Source organism: Miniopterus schreibersii (assembly GCF_964146895.1).
Source record: "Miniopterus schreibersii genome assembly, chromosome: 7".
Taxonomy (NCBI): Eukaryota; Metazoa; Chordata; class Mammalia; order Chiroptera; family Miniopteridae; genus Miniopterus; species Miniopterus schreibersii.
Genome location: NC_138108.1, coordinates 43,153,799 through 43,169,909, shown reverse-complemented (window position 1 = coordinate 43,169,909; position 16,111 = coordinate 43,153,799). Strand labels below are relative to the sequence as shown.

General features: G+C 44.2%; 1 protein-coding gene across 1 annotated transcript in view; it reads left to right on the top strand.

Moving 5' to 3' along the window:
* The window catches only part of MYO3B (myosin IIIB), a gene marked incomplete at its 5' end in the record, with an annotated part of 324,483 nt that overhangs the window by 208,791 nt on the left and 99,581 nt on the right, over window positions 1-16,111 (top strand). Inside the window, 2 exons of the mRNA XM_081142170.1 lie at window positions 625-705; window positions 14,707-14,808. Coding sequence (XP_080998296.1) covers window positions 625-705; window positions 14,707-14,808 — 183 coding nt within the window. The remainder of the gene's footprint in view (window positions 1-624; window positions 706-14,706; window positions 14,809-16,111) is intronic.

The window sequence follows — 16,111 nt, the reverse complement described above, 5'->3', positions numbered from 1 at the left end:
TCTGGGGGGAGCAGAGAGGAGAGGCGGTCATGCTCCTGGTGGGCGGCTTAACCTCCCAGTTCTCTGACTAAAGGACTCAACACAGCAGTGGTGATTCCCCTCTCTTTCTCTTCTTCCCTTCGAAGCTCCATTTCCCTCTACCCTTCCCCAATGCAAGTGTTGTGCTGCTAATTATTCCCCTTGACTCTCCTCTTTGTTTTTCTCTCCTTTAACTTTCAGTTTATATCTTCCTTCCAATAACAAATTGGAACAGGTCAGGCTGTTCCAGTTCTTTCCTGCCCCCAAGTCCTGAAGACAGAGCTTCCTCCATGGGATGGAAGGACAGGGAACCTCCTCACCTGGGATAAGGATCCCTACTCATTCATAAGTGGATGCGGAGTGTTCTAGCAGCTCACTGCCTGCATGAAAATAGCTCCTCCTCAGAAGCATCTCAGACGCCAAGCTGAGAGTACAGAGAGGCCCCTCTTTCCCATCACTGCTCACGTATCTCTGCCTATTTTGTTCAGTGAGAAAGCAGGAGGGAGGAGGAGAGGGGTAATAGATTGGAGGGAAAACAGCTTATATCAATTCCCTGGCACGTTCTTAAATTAATGTCATTCCTAGCACATGGTTTTATATTTTTAGCCTGGAGAGGATATGATGCTCGGAGGAAATTTAAGAAAATAAGCAACAGAAGGAGTGAGTCTGCTGTTCATATTCAAGCAGGTAATTAAAACATCATTTTCATAGCATCCACTTGGAAATATCCAGTGATTAAATTCAGATGAGTTTAGAAAAGCTGAAAGGTTAATAATTCAGGAGCACTGGAATAGGAGTCAGGAATTCTATGGGGGTTTTGCTGCTGTTTCTTGCACACCCCATGTGTGACGATGATGGGAATAAGCCTTACTGGGCATTTGCTGTGTGCCACGCTTGGCTAAGGATGCTTGGAGTAGATATTCTTATATTCCCAATTTTATAGAGGGGGCAACCAAGTCACAGAGAAGTGAAGTAACTTGTCCATGATCACACAGCTAGTCAGTGGCAGAGCCAGCACTGGAACACAGGCAGTTTGGATAGAGTTCACTTCGCATACCTGCCAACTGAAAAAATTCCTTTCCCTCTTGTAATCACATGGCCCTCATTGTGAAATGAGAGCACTGGCTAAAAAGGTCTGGAAGGTGCCTTCCAACCTTGGAATTCTCTGACTGTATGTTAGACCCATGTCTCAGCATCACAAGTAGGAATAGCTCAGGAACTTTCCCACAAACAGTTTCCCTCACCCAGGCCAGTATGTGGCTGAAGTGGTCCTCTGGACCCCATAGGGTAAGCACGAGGTGGCTCTTGTGGCTCAGCTTGGCCTTGGCTGCCTGAGCACTGTGAGCTCTAGTTCCTGGCTCATCAGTCCCCTCCTTGGTTCCCAGGTCACTCTGCTCTTCTGCAAGTGGCAATATCCACAGTAGCTATCACTCTGGGCTTCCTCTGTCATTTGAAGCTGCATATGACTACTTGAGTAGCTGGAAAAAATAGGCCTCAACATGCCAGGAGCTCCCAGAGCTCAAGACATGGGAGACAGAATGAGAACATGGGCAGTCCAGTGGACTCAGCAGCAGAGAGAGGGGTAGGGTTTCAGGTAAAGCCATGATTGAAGCAAACCTTTAAATCAAATGCCCACAACCTTTTCGAGGAGGTGCAGAACCTGGATCCAGGGATACTCCTTAGAACTCTTTTAGGCCACTATAGAGGCCTGACTGTCTTCATTCAAAACCAAAATATTTGGGAGGAACGGATGTCATTTAAATGCAAATGTGTAACTTTTAACACCATCCCCTAGGAATTTTAAGTCCTGCAACTTCAAAGCCTCAGGAGGAGGGATGCAATTCTAGTTGCAGTTTAAGGAACACAACTCAAAGTGCATTTGTTCCCTACTTGCCCACCTCCCACCACACACACACACACACACACACACACACACACACACACACACCGTCCCCCTTCAGAGAAGATACTGGGCTGATTTCTGATCTTGCAGTTTGGCCCAAAGCCCAACATATGTTTTAAAACATGAACTTCGAGCTTATATATTGTCAATCCACTGAATCCAGTATGTAGGATCATAAATCAAATATTCCCTCTCTGAAGATCATGTTTGGGGGGCTGCCTGTGTTGGTTGCAGAATGACACCAGGTGTTAGACAGGTGGAGCCAGACTGAACCTTGGTTCAGCAACCTTAGTACTTGAGTTCTGGCTAAGAAAGAATTCAGAGTCAAGACTCAAACTATAAGAGAAAGTTTATTTTGAAAGTCACAGAGGTAGAAGTGAGCCATAGAAGAAATGCACTTAGGAAACAAGTTACAGAGACAAAAGAAGGGCCCTTAGAGCTTAAGAGAAAGAGAGAGGCAAGGAAAACATCCTGGGGAAGGCAATGAGGAAAGGTGTGGGCGTGCTCAGGGGTCGATCCCAATAGAATATTCATCAGCTTTCCAGGTGTGTCCCATCTCTCTCCTTCCTGCCATGGAAAAGTCCAACACTGTCTTCAGCAGGGCCAAGGCAAAGGCCAATGCCCAGAGTTTCTGCTTCATAGTCCTTGGAAGCCAGTCCTTAGAAGCCTGTCTCAGGCCCCAGGTGGCAACGAGACCCACATGATTGACTGTTCCCAGGTGGGAGAAAACATGAATGAACAAATGGGGCAAGTGTGGGTCCCAAGCAAGAGAGAAAGCTTTGTTCTCCTGGGGTTTTAACCAGAAGCTTTTACAAACTAGCCAATTAACTTCAGAAGTTTTTGCAGGGTCCAGCTCTGATGGGTCCAATAATTTCTTTCTCAGGTTAGACTGACAGGCCTCTAGGTTCAAGCACCACCCCCTACACCATTTTGACTTTACTGGGCATGCCCTTACCTCTCCCTGCTCCCCCTCCCCACACACAATCGTGTACTGGAGGGGGAAATAGAGAGATGTTAATCCCCTTGGAGAAACAATGCTGTGATTCCCTGGGGTGTAAAGCTGTAGCTTCCTGGTGAAATAAACAGGCTCTGTGTGCCATACCCTTTACTTCCTTTCCTTTATTAATATGTATCTAACTACAGTAACACTTTCAGGGTCCTGATCTCTACTTTGGTCAGTGCCTGGGCAGGGGTCCTTAGTCAATGCAGCTCAGCCATAGCGTTGCTTGTCTGGTTCTGCTGCTTTTCTGGGCCTGGAGCTGAAACACAGATCAGCCCTAGATGTTATCCCTAGGGGTTAGTGCTTAAGGGACTGGTCATGCAAGGGCCCACATGGGAATTGCATGAGCCCACTCTCCAGCCCCTTGTTTTTCCTCCAAGGGGGTCTACCACATGACTAGCAACATGCCAAGGGAAGAGGTCAGGGGAGGATTTGAACAGCATGACCAGCGATAGGAAAAGTCAGGGGGTCTAAACCTCATGATAAGCCACCTGCTAGGGGAGGAAAGGCCACCCTGGAGACGAGCCCTTGTCTTCCTAGTTTTGCCCATTGGTGGGCACCCAGGGCTTAGCACCCTGGTGACCTTCTGTGTCTGGCCCATTGTCCTTGCTCTGCTCATGTCTGTCTAACTGACCTGTTCACATTCTGTTATTGCCAAGTGAACACTGCATAAAAAGTCAGGTCTTCCTCATTGTGATATCAGGACAGACATGGTTACATTACCTCAGTGCAGCACCTAGAGGAGAGGTACCATGGAAGGACAGTTTTGTTTTGTGGAACCAGAGAGAACACATTCCTTTGAGGGGCTTCCTTCCTTTCTTCTTCTTCAGCTCTACAAATATCCCCCTTCCTTAGCCTGGCAGCCAGTGTTTCCACTTATCAAGTGGTTTCAGGAGCTTCCATGAATGCAGTGTGCAGGGGTGTGGATAGGCATGGAGACTAATGCCACCTCTCCCTCTTGGCAGTAGAGTGTGGCAGCCAGAGCAAAAGCGGGCTTTGTCACTGCCTTTCAGCCAACACCATGAACAGCAATTGAGGTGCTGGTGTCGTGTCAGCAGAAGAGATCCATGGAGAGGGTAACGACATTTGCCATTTTGCGGGCGGTTTACTTTTACTTGAGAATGTTTTCGTTATCTTCAGATTCAAAGCACGGCTGTGTTTATCTAAAAAGAGAAGCAATTATTCCAACTGTTCTGCTTTGGAGCGTGGTCTTCCCAAACATAACCCTCTCACTAAAAGCTCCTCTTCCTGCCACGAGGACATTTCCTAGCAGAACAAGCCCCTGACATAGTAGCGGTTCTTGTACTTCTGAGGCCTGCAGGAAGAGGCTCGGGGATGTTATCATAGCACAATCTTTTCTTGTTGTTTTCTAAGGTTATTCTGTAATTTATTATTTTTTCAGCAAATCATTTTATTTGAAATTTTTATTCTGTAGAATGCATTTGTTTGCATTTCAAGTTCTGGCCCATAGTCTTTTTTAATGGTGTTGCTAAGATATGTTATATACGTTTAAAAGCAGCCCTTGAAATTTAGGACGCATTTGGCTTACATGTTACTACGGAGCATATTGAAATTTGTTTTCCTTTCATCTCCTTCCCAATAAAAGCAGCCGCACGGCTTATCCCTTTAGCTTCCTCAGAACTTCCTCTCCGAATTCCCGATCTATTACGGCACATTCACATGCCAGAAACAAGATGCCTTTTCATGCTGTCAACCTTTTTCATCTGAAATGTAAATTAATTCTTGCTGGTATGCCTTGACAGAGATCAAAGTCCGGCATTAACCTTCCTGGGCTTTCGCGGGAACCCATCCCCAGGACCCGGCTGCCACTGTTAGGGGACAGTTTTCCTGTTATGGGGCCCTCCTCCAGGTAGCCCTTGGTCTACGAGCCACTATTTCAAAGACTCAGAGTCCTTTTGTAAATGACCTCATTATCACTTTAAACTAGGTGAGAAGTGATCTGCCTGGCTAATTGTGTGTGTGTGTGTGTGTGTGTGTGTGTGTGTGTGTGTGAGAGAGAGAGAGAGAGAGAGAGAGAGAGAGAGACAGGAGAGAGAGAGAGAGAGAGAGAGAGAGAGAGAGAGAGAGAGAGAGAGAGAGAGAGAGAGAGAGACAGACAGACAGACAGAGGGACAGAGAGGGACACAAGCTGCTGTTGCTGCTTGAACTAATTGTGAGCCCTTCACTCCAGTTCCAGAGCTTGTTGAAGTGGTTCTGACAGTGAGTGATCTCAGTGTGACAGAGGGAGGGACTAGGCTCCAGATTGGAAACCTCTCCCCTTTGCTCAGTGGGTCATTTGTTGCCTGTTAGTCTTTGAGGGAGGCCACATTTGCATTTTCAAAATAAACAGATGCCTTTCAAATACATGAGCCGGTGGTCTGGAGATCTCTGCGGGCCCAAACAGTTCGCCAGCCAGTGATCAAATGCTGGAAGAGAAAACAAGCAGAAAAAAATACCCTAGGTACATGCACATACATTCCCTATGGATATAGCAGTGTGCCTGCAATAAAAGGCCTTTATGAGGGGCAGGGACCTCGGGAGGGAGAGCTGAGGATCCCAAGCCAGAGTGCAGTCTATCAGTCTCCTTGGGGAGTGAGTGGGGGAGAGGGGGGTGTAGGGGGCACAAGAGGGTGGCAACTTTGGATTCCATCTTGGTAAGAAGTGGCATGTGTTTTTATTATAGGTTAATAGTGATAATAGGCTTTTGCCATAAGAAAGCATTTTCCTTTTAACACCAAAGAATTAAACATATACACTTTTAAATCAGAAAAATAAGATTGTACATATTAGTGTTCAAATAGATGGGGTATTCTAAGTAAAAACTAGCATTTACATATTATTCCATTACTAATCTTTTTAAAATGAACTCAAGTTTCAGAAAGTGGATATAACTAGATTTATTCAACTAAAAATGCATACATTCCTCAGTAAATACTATCAAAACAAACAAACTGTGGGGAATTTTTAAAAGAGTTACGTCTCATTATTTAAGTTTTCAGAAGTACTGTCTTTAAAATTGACTTTCTAATTCAAGCGAGTGCAAAGTGGTGGACCTCCCGGTCTTAGAGGGGAATGCCTCAAGTAGGTGACAGTGGAGGCCTAGGGGCTGGGAGCAGAATTTCAGAGTATCCGCCTGAGGGGCAGGCTCTTTCATGCCCCCCCTACCCCCCAGGAGCAGGAAGAGCCCATAGGTTTATGGCACATTTTCACCTGATTGCTTCAGTGCTGTGGACATTGCTGTTTTCTCTTTCTCTCTGTCCTGTGACCAGCTTCCTACTTACTCTCCGACTTGGCCCTTCCAACAACACAGATGTTATCAGAAGATAACAATAGCGCTAAAAGATGATGGCCATTTCTCCTTCTAATGCGCTTTGGGAAAAGTGCTTTTCAGAATACGAACCATGACTCTGCCAAGGCTGAGGGGCCCCTTCCAGAGCCTGTGAACACGCATTTTAAACTGGCTGCTGCTAGAACCGCCGGGCTCTTCCTGTGACGCCAGCTGATGGGAGTTGCTTTAAACGCTGATTGCAGGGGAGAAAGCAGGCATCATGTCCAGACAGGCTCTGGCACACTGGGACGCAGTTTCACATAGCAACTTAGAGGCTATTTAACTTCTTTCAGAAACTTGGCTCTGCAGCATGAGAGAATGAAGTTTTTAGTGTTTAAAACTGCCTGAACTTTTAAACCTCTGTCAGTACAAGGACTCCTTCTAGCCTTTTCTAACTTTAAAGGCTGGTTCCTTTAGCACTGTTGGAGAGCTGGCAACGACTAACTGTATAGTCGCAGCAATTTCCCAGAAGTACACTTCCAGAACTATCCCGAGGTATGCAGGGCAACTGCATTTTAAATTAGAAATTTTCTTTCTTTCATTCATTTATTCAGCTACTATTTGTTAAGCACCTGCTTTATGCTGGGCTACTGTGGTGAGCAATGGGATTTAATTTGAGGCTTTAAATTTCCCATATCCAATACAGAGGGCTATAAAGCACACTCTTCCTCAAAGGGATACTGTTTGTATAAATCGAGCAGTCTATATTATGTCAACACTCATTGGAAGGGAGTTTACAAAACTCCAGTGCAAAACAGTTGAAATCATTATCAAATATAGCTGAGGATATACATTAAATGACCCATGCTTCTTGAAGGTAAAAATGGTCATAGCAGATATTTTTCATTCTAACAAAACTGTGCATAAGCAGATTGTTGAACACAAACCAAACAGTAGAGGGAGGTCGTTGAGTGAATGTACCATTGAGGGAAAAGATCCACATTGAACAAACAAGAAAAACAAGCCTGCTCTCTCTCATGCCCCCATCCTCCTTTCTAAGTCTCTATTTGTCATTCTACCTCTATCCCACCGTTTCTTCATTCACTCCATTTCTCTGTTAGAAAGATTCCTCATCATCTCACACAAAAGCTTAATTTCTGAAAATGTGAGAGAAAACAGGTTCCAAACTTTTCTTGGTCATCAGGCAGAAGCCACCTGCCTGTCCTTGGCTGATGTGTTAGGCCATGTCCAAAAGAATTCACTGGTGCACCTGGGCTTGGGATGAGTTGTGAACTGCAAACCAGTTCCACTGTCTTCCTAACCTTTGTTTAACAGAAAACCAGGTGCCCTTCAGGCTTATGCAAGGGGTCCTGCTTAGTCCACTCACACACTGTCTGGGTTTCTCTAACCCTGTCAAGAGCTGTAGTTGATTGGATGAGGAAAATGTTTGGGACAGGATTGGGATATATTAAGATTTACTTTAGGAAGATGTGCCTTGTTTGTGAGTAGGATCAGCACCTACAGAGAGCCTCTGAAGCACGGCTTAGAGGAAGTGACTTATAGCAGAGAAATGGGCTCTGCCAAATTTCAATTAGGCACAAACAATAGACTTCTTGCCATGAAATAACTTTGAAGGCAGAGGAAAATCTTTTGCTGTGAAATCAAATTATTGCCCATATTAGAAGTAGACACTCAGAGGACAGGGTGCTGTTTATCTAGTGCACGGAGAGGAAGCTGCAAAGGCATCATGGGCTGAGGTCTTCTTACACCTGATGTCATATGGCATGGCATGGAAATGTGCTTAAGGTGTTGGCATCCCCCAGGACTCAAGATTCAAACTTCAGAGTCTCTTGAATTTGGAATCAGTTTCTCCATTATAGACCTCATGTGGAGCTCCAAAACCCGGCTGCAAAGAGGTGGTGTCTGAAATGGTGTCTCCACCACCTCAACACTGAGAGGGGCAACATCATAATGATCAACAACACACTCAAGTTGCCTTTACTTTTTGAAATATTCTGTATTTTTAAAAGATAGAATTCTAAAATGTGGTAAAACATTTTAGAACATTTATTAGTTACTTAGCCCACATAATAAAGGAACATTTACAGAAGAAATTAACTGTGCTTTGGCAAGATGATCGGATTTTTCCCCCTCAAAAGTCTCCTGTGTATAGAAAGGCAGATTTTGTTTTCTACCTTAATAGATGAAACAGAAACAAAGGGAGTTTAAATAACTTGTCTCCCCTTATGTGTTATGTGAGTTTAAGAATTGTTATCAGAGCCCTCATCTGAGTCTTCACCCAGGGCTTTTTTCAGTAGACCGTGCTCTACCATTGGTTTCCTTCTTGGATATGGCCCGTGGACATGGGGTACCAGTCAAAGCGTTGGAAAGAGTTTTATTTACCATCCTAAGCACGGACTTTGCAGTCAAAACAATGGACTTTAAATCCTGGCTATGCCACCATTTGTCATATGGTTTAGGAAAAATTAGTTGACTTCTGAGCCTGTTTCCTCATCTATAAAATGGGACTCATTAAAGCCTAATTCTCAGGACTAATTTTGAAGATAATAGCAGAAGAGATATGCAAAGCATCCTGCACAGCACTCACACAGAGTAGGCAGTAACTAACTGTCAGTTCCTTTTCTGTACTGCCTTTCTAAATGTGTACTTAACCAGGGAAAAAATCAGTCTTCTAGGGTGAGCATAATAATGTTATAACTTCAAAAAGATGAAACTATTTCTCTCATTTTCAGAGAAAAAAAACCATTACCTGCCAAATTTCAAATACAGTAACATTAAAATCTTCATAAAAGAGAATTTTCCAAATTTTAACTTATGCTTATTTGACAGGAAAAATTTCAGGTACAATAACAGTCTGTAAAAGATTTCAGGTAGTTTTGTTTTTGTTTTTTGTGAAGAGCTGTATTCCTTGTGCTGAGAACTTGATTCATTTGTGCAGATAAATTTTTCAGTGACTTCAGAATTCTTAAGACTTAGGTGATATGCTGCTGACATCACTTTTCCCACTCACTTGTTTGAGGCCCTTCTGCAACTTGTTCTGTAAAATAGCAAGTCCCTTCCTTACCGCTTCCACATAGTCAGAACTTCTAAAATCCAAGAGTTAAATATCACCCAGGTTTTCTGCCTGCTCATGTGGAAAGCAAGTCCTCTTTCGGATGTCTAAACAGTTGGAAGACCTTGGTGTGCCTATCATGTTTAACCCACAGTGACGGGTGATTGGCAGCATAACAGCTGAGCGACAGCATTTTGGCCAGTAGTTCAAACCCCAACACGAAGAGCCATAGCAGGATCACGGCTTGATTTGCTGTGGCCATGACGTCTGAATCACCAAGCACAGAGGCGGAGGCAGAGGTGACAGCTGGTAGCCATTCTCCTCAATAAAGTTGTGACGGTTGAGATGTATAAGCAACCAGATCCTGCTAATTTCACAGACTTTGAGCCAAGTGCTTAGTGTCAAAACCAGCTATGGTCAATGATGCAAATGGCTGTGAAGGGTCCCTCATCCACAGCAAGGCTCTCCCCACAGACTCTTTCCTGCTAGTGGGTTAGAAGCAATTGGATCCTGCTTTCCAGCCTCAATCCAGTTTGAGGAGAAGGAAGCCTATCCTTTTATATTTTTACAAGTCAGATTTATAGAGGTATTGTTTATATATAGTAAAACTCAGTTTGATAAAATTGGATGAACACATACAGCCAGGTAACCCCCTCCACAATCAAGAACATTTCTGAAAAGCTCTCTCATGCCCTTTTGTCGTTCATCCCTCCTCCTCCACCCTCAGCTCCTAGCGTCCACTTATGGGTTTTCTATCCCTATAATTTTGCCTTTCCAAAATGTCATATAAATGGAGTCATACGGTATGGAGACCTTTCAGTCTGGCTTCTTTTACTTAGCATAATGCTTTTGAGATTCATCAGTGTTGTTGCACTTATCAGTTTATTCTTTTTCATTGCTGAGCAGAATTCTAATGAATGGATGTACCACAGTCTTGTCCATTTACCAGTTAAAGGACATTTGTTTCCAGTTCTTGGTGATCATGAGCTATAAACATGTATACCTGTCTCTTTTTCAGAAAAACTTACAGAAAAATAAATAACTTTGCTTTATAAAAACCAGAACTGTGTGAGCAACTTATGGTTTATACAGAGCACTTTCACTCACCTTATTCCTATAATTACCACAGTAACCTTGAGAACTAGGTTAGGAATCTTACCCCATTCTGTAGATGGAGGCTAAGAAGCCTCCCTGCAGCCCCGACTGCCCAACTCCTAATCGGCTGTCCTTCCCCCAAAACATTTTCTGAGCATCCTGTCTGGGCAGAACACTCTGCTAGATGCTTTCAGGGCAGTCATAAAACAACATAAAAATTGATTTTTTTTCCTTCTAAGTGGAACAGCCTGATATTCCACATTATGTGCTATCAAGCAAATGCAAATTAAAGCCACGAGATACTATTATGACCCCTAGTAGAATGGCCAAACGCTGGAACACTGACAGCACTAAATGCTAGTGACGATGTGAAGCAGGAGGAATTCTCATCCACTGCTGGTGGGGATGCGAAATGGCACAGCCACTTTGAAAGAGAGTGCAGCAGTTTCTTAGAAAACGAAACATACTCTTACCATATGATCCAGTAATTGCTCTTCTTGGTGTTTACCCAAAGGAGTTGAAAACTTTTGTCCACACAGAAACCTGCACACAGATGTCTCAGGCACCTTTATTTATAATTGCCAAAATTTGGAAGCTACCAAGGTGCCCTTCAGCAGGGGAATGGATCAATAAATTGTGGTACATCCAGACAGTGGAATATTATTCAGTGCTGAAAAGAAATGAATTACCAAGCCATGAAAAGATCCGAAGGAACCTTAAATAGATATTACTAAGTGAAAGAAGCCAATCTGAAAAGGCTACATACTGTGTGATTCCAACTATATGACCTTCTGGAAAAGACAAAACCATGGAGACAGTAAAAAGATCAGTGGTTTTCAGGGGTTAGAAGGGAGGGAAGGATGAGCAGGTGGAGAGGAGAGGATTTAGGGGTAGTGAAAATACTCTGTCTGATACCACAATGATGGATAAATGCCATTATCCATTTGTGCAAACCCGTAGAATGCACACCGAGAGTGAACATTAATGTAAACTATGGACGTTGGGTAATTATGATGTGTCAGCATAGGTTCATCAGCTGTAAAGAATGTACCCCTCTGGGGGGAGATGTTGATCATGGGGGAGGGAGGCTGTGCGTATGTGGGGCAGAGGGTATATGGGAAACCTCTGTACCTTCCCCTCAGTTTTCGTTGTGAACCTAAAACTGCTCTAAAAAAGTAAAGTCTTGAAAAAGGTGGTGGGGTGGGGGGAGTCTCGAGCGGAACCGGGACCAGCGCACCAACCTGAGCCTTGAAAGGAGGACTGGCCTAGGGCCAGTTAACAGCCGCAAGAAGCCAACAGTCCACAAGCCCCCGTCCCTTTAGAAGCGGGCAGGGCATAAATGACAAGAAATAGGCCACCCTTAGGCTGACTGGAGGCGGGAGAGGAGAGCGGCAGTGTCCCGCTGCTTGGGGGAAGGGAATGCCCCCAGAGCACGTCCCAGATGGGGCGAGAAGCTGATCTCGAGGATAAGGCCAACCCTCCCTCCTCAGCTCCCAAGTTAGAGAAAGCAATTACCTCGCAAGGCTTTCTTTGAACTCAGTCAAAGTTTGGCTGGGATAATGACTGGAGTTAAGTACTGGAGAATCAAAGTGCAAAAATGCTCTCGCAGGCCTGAAATTACTAGATTTGTTTTGTGTGGGAGCCAGGATTTCTGATGCAGCTGTAGGGGGAAAATATGTCAATGAGATTCTATTCTTTAAGGAAAATGTTACTTTTGCAATGCTGTGTTTGCCCGTTGGACCTCCCACAAGTTGGCCACTTTATGTTCTGATAAGATGGCTGCTGACCAACTGTCACTCCAGCCAGAAACCACACTGGCTCCTTGTGCGATCTACCGGCAGCAGTGAGCAGGGTAAGGCTGGGCTTTTGTGCCTCATCTGTATGCGCCTTCTCTGCCAGGTACAGTGGGCTCCCTTTGCCAGGTCCATTATGAGGGCAGGAAAGCTTACCCAGCCTAGATCTTTAACCAGGAAATCTACCCAGACAATGCCCCAGCGGGAGACAGTGCTGGGTCTGTCCTCTGGTGGGTCACCTCCTGCCAGGCCAGGCCAGGCAGGGCCTCCTCCTGCAGCAGCCCAGGCACGCGAGAGAAAAGTCTGGATTCTTACTTTCATTTACAAAGGAAAAACTCAAAGAGTAGGGGTTAATGATTTTTAAATGTTTAAATAAGTGGGGACGTACCATGTAATATTTAGGAATTCAAATTTTAGGGCAAAACTACTTGGGTTTGAACCTTGGCTCTGCCACTCTCCAGCTGTGTATAACTCCTGGGCAAGTCGTTCAACTTCCCTGTGCCTCTGTTTCCTCAACTATAAAATGGGAATAATAGTGGTTTCCACCTTTTAGAGTTACTATGAGGATTGGATGAGTTCATTCTTGTAAAGGGCTTAGGAAAAAGCATGGAGTCTAATTATTCATATATTTGTGTTTGTTAAATAAAAATAATGGATATTTCCCTAGATCCTGATCCTAATCCTTCCCCCCTCCCACCCGTCTACCAGGTCAAGCTGAACACACGTACCTGATCTTTTTCTTATTTTCTATTTCAGTCCTTAATATCTGTCAGCTCCCCTTCCTCATATTAGTTTTCTATGGCTACCATAACAAATTACCCCAAACTTCATAGATTAAAACAACAGAAATTTATTCTCTCACAGTTCAGGAGGCTAGAATTCCAAAATCAAGGTGTCAGTAAGGCTGGTTTCTACTGGAGGCTCTGAGAGAGAATTCTTTCCTTATCTGTCTCTCCTAGCTTCTGGTTGTTCCCTGCAGTGCTCGGCATTCCTTGGCTTATAGATCCATCACTCCATTCTCAGCTTCCTTTGTCACATGCATTTTCCCCGTGTCCCTCTGTGTCTTCACATGGACTTCTTATAAGGACACTAATCTTTGGATTTAAGATCCACCTTAACCCAGTATGTATGACCTTATCTTAAACTAATTACATCAACAAAGACCCTATTTCCAACTAAGGTCACTTTCTGAGGTTCCAGATAGATAAGAATTTTGAGGGAACACCAGTCTACCCAGTTCATCACCTTAAAATTTCATGGTGCTTTCCCATCTGTTATCTCTTTTTAGTTTTTCTGTGTTAGAATCAAGCTCCACGAGGGTAGGGACCATGCCTCGTTAAGAGTAGTCTGAAGCAGCTGGCATTACTTAACATGGGAACGCTTCCTGGGCCACCTTAAAGGAATGGAAAGACATGGCACCACCAGGTTGGGTGCGGAAAAGTGATATCTGAGGTAGGAGAGTCACCCAGAAGGACGGTGAGGGACAGGATGAAAAAAATCTCATTCGAGGAAATAAAAAAGGGAAAAGTTCAGAGATCCCAAATATTCTAGTATGGTGTCTCCAGAAGTAATGCTGGCAGAATTGGCAACAGCCAGAGGCAGAAGGGAGATTTAGGACAAGAGGGAGCAAGCTTTAGAGAAAGGGGGTGGGACAGAGTTAGAGTTGACTGCCTCAGGGCACAGCCTAAAGAATATCTCCTCTGTAGGAAGGAGGGGTCCTGCTGCCAGTATGGTTTTTTCTAAAGCCAAGGGACCCACTTGCAAAGAACCTGCCCTCTCCCGATACCCAAGGTAGTCTGAAATGTTGGAACATCTTCAACCCAACTTGACCTTGAGGGTCATGGAGAATGGAAGGAGAGATATAATACCTGGGATAAAACCTTCGGTATTTTTTTACTCAAGCCATTGGCTGTTTTGGTAGAGAAATATTTAGGTGTTTATCCACATGAACTAAGCTCACTAGATGATAAAAAGCTGCCATTGTGATATTCCTCAACTGAGTAGAGTGTGTGACCTGTCTTCTCTGTGACAGCATAACTCGTTGTCAACCCACAATGTGTGTGAACAGGGCTGCAAGAGGAAAGGAAGGGAAAGGCATGCCTGAAGGCACAGATGTGGGGAGAAGGAGACCTTGCTCCTCTTTTTACTTCCCTAGTTCCCTGGTGGCAGCCACAGAAAAGGCAATAGGAAAGCCATCCATTTGTCAGATCAGCAGCCCTGGCCTGGTGCACTCATGACCTCTGTCACCAAGCTCCCTATTTGACTAAAGTGATCAGTGAGACAGAGAGGTTCCCAAATTACTCAACATCACCAACCTAGGAGGGAGTCCAGCCAGGACAGTTGTTAATTCTCTTGTCTCTACCATTATGCCCCTTCCAACCACACTGTAATAAATCTTAAAAGCAAACACCAAATCTGTTGAGATTCATCATCCTAGAGCCTCGAACCATAAGACAAATGTGGATTTCCCTAGCCAAGTTGTATCACCCAGTTTGGTATCTTATCTAGGTATGGGAACATAAAGTTGAGAAGTTTCTCCTTTGTTTCATTCCACAGGGCACCCTTCAAACCAAAGCAGTGATCCACACCTTGTTGTCACAAGGGGCACCAGGGGAACTACCCAGGTTCAAGACTGCAGTGAGCCTGGTGAGCACAAAGGTGAGATCATTAGAAGTCTGGGATGTCCCTGAATTCAGTGACATTCCAGAGAAGGTTCCAGAACTGGAAATGATCATCTGATGGGCCCTTCTGTCTGCCACTCTTTTTTTCTATAGGGAACAGCTGATTAAATTCCAAGGCAGCCTTGCAGGGGACCCTGAAAGGTGATTTCACAGAAGGGGAGAGAGTAGACAGAGATAAGCTACTGACTGCCTCCTTTCAGCTGGCCCTCTTGGAGCTCACCTGACATGTTTCTATCTGATTTACCTTAAGATTTATGATTCTGACATTGTACATAGACCTCAAACTAATTGAGAACATTCATGGGGGAGGGAGGACTGTGGACAAGAAATTATAACTTAGGTATCTGGTCTAAGCCTTCCATTAATTAACATCATTGTAAAATGAGAGAATTGGACTAATCAGTAGTTTTCAAACATTTAAAAAAATATTGGAATCTTCCCTTTTGGTAGTTTGCAGGTCCCTGGACTTCTGCTTGAAGAAGAGCTATGATTTCTTAAACACAACCTTTAATACCAATGCTACCATTTTAGAAAAAGTGAGGATGAGTTGCCATGGCTGGATTTTATGGTACAGTTGCAGCAATAGTTTATCTACCAGGCCGAGCAATGAGGCCCTGGGTACTTCCAGCTCTTTTGTAACTTGTCACCCAGACTATGTTTTAAGGAAATACAGAACTGGAACTTTCCTGGGGGCCAAGAAGGTTAGGGAGTGGGAGAAAAAGAGAAGGGGAGATGCGAGGAGCAGCAGTATGTCTTGAACTTGAGGAGACCTGGAGGTAGAGACAATGAGATACTTTCCACTTTCAAAAAAAAGATGTCTAGCTGTTACTGATCTATGATCTAGACCCATTCTCCCTGGCAGAAGCCACAAATAAGGTCCTACTGTTGTAATCAGCACGCAGATGTGTCTTGTTTGGCCAGACAGTGTTGCCTTTCTAAAAATCTTTGAACCTAAATGTTTTTAGATTGGGTGTACATTCTTGGTTCACCACAAACCCCACCACTCCCACACTCTTTACATGACACCACACACATTTATGTTACCTGGGTGGCCCAAAGGCATTTGAGTTTACAGCACCTGCTCTGTTGTTTTTTTAATTTTTCTTTCTCTCCTGATAGACAAATGCTTTTTCATCTTATTTCAAAATAGTCCAGTAAAGAATTGGCTCAATTTTCCTGGGAAAATGAATGGCTTGTAGAGCTCAGGCTCACTTTGGAAGGATCCATCTTCTCCAGAGTAATCCCTTCCAATATTGCTGTATTTCATTAAACCAGACACT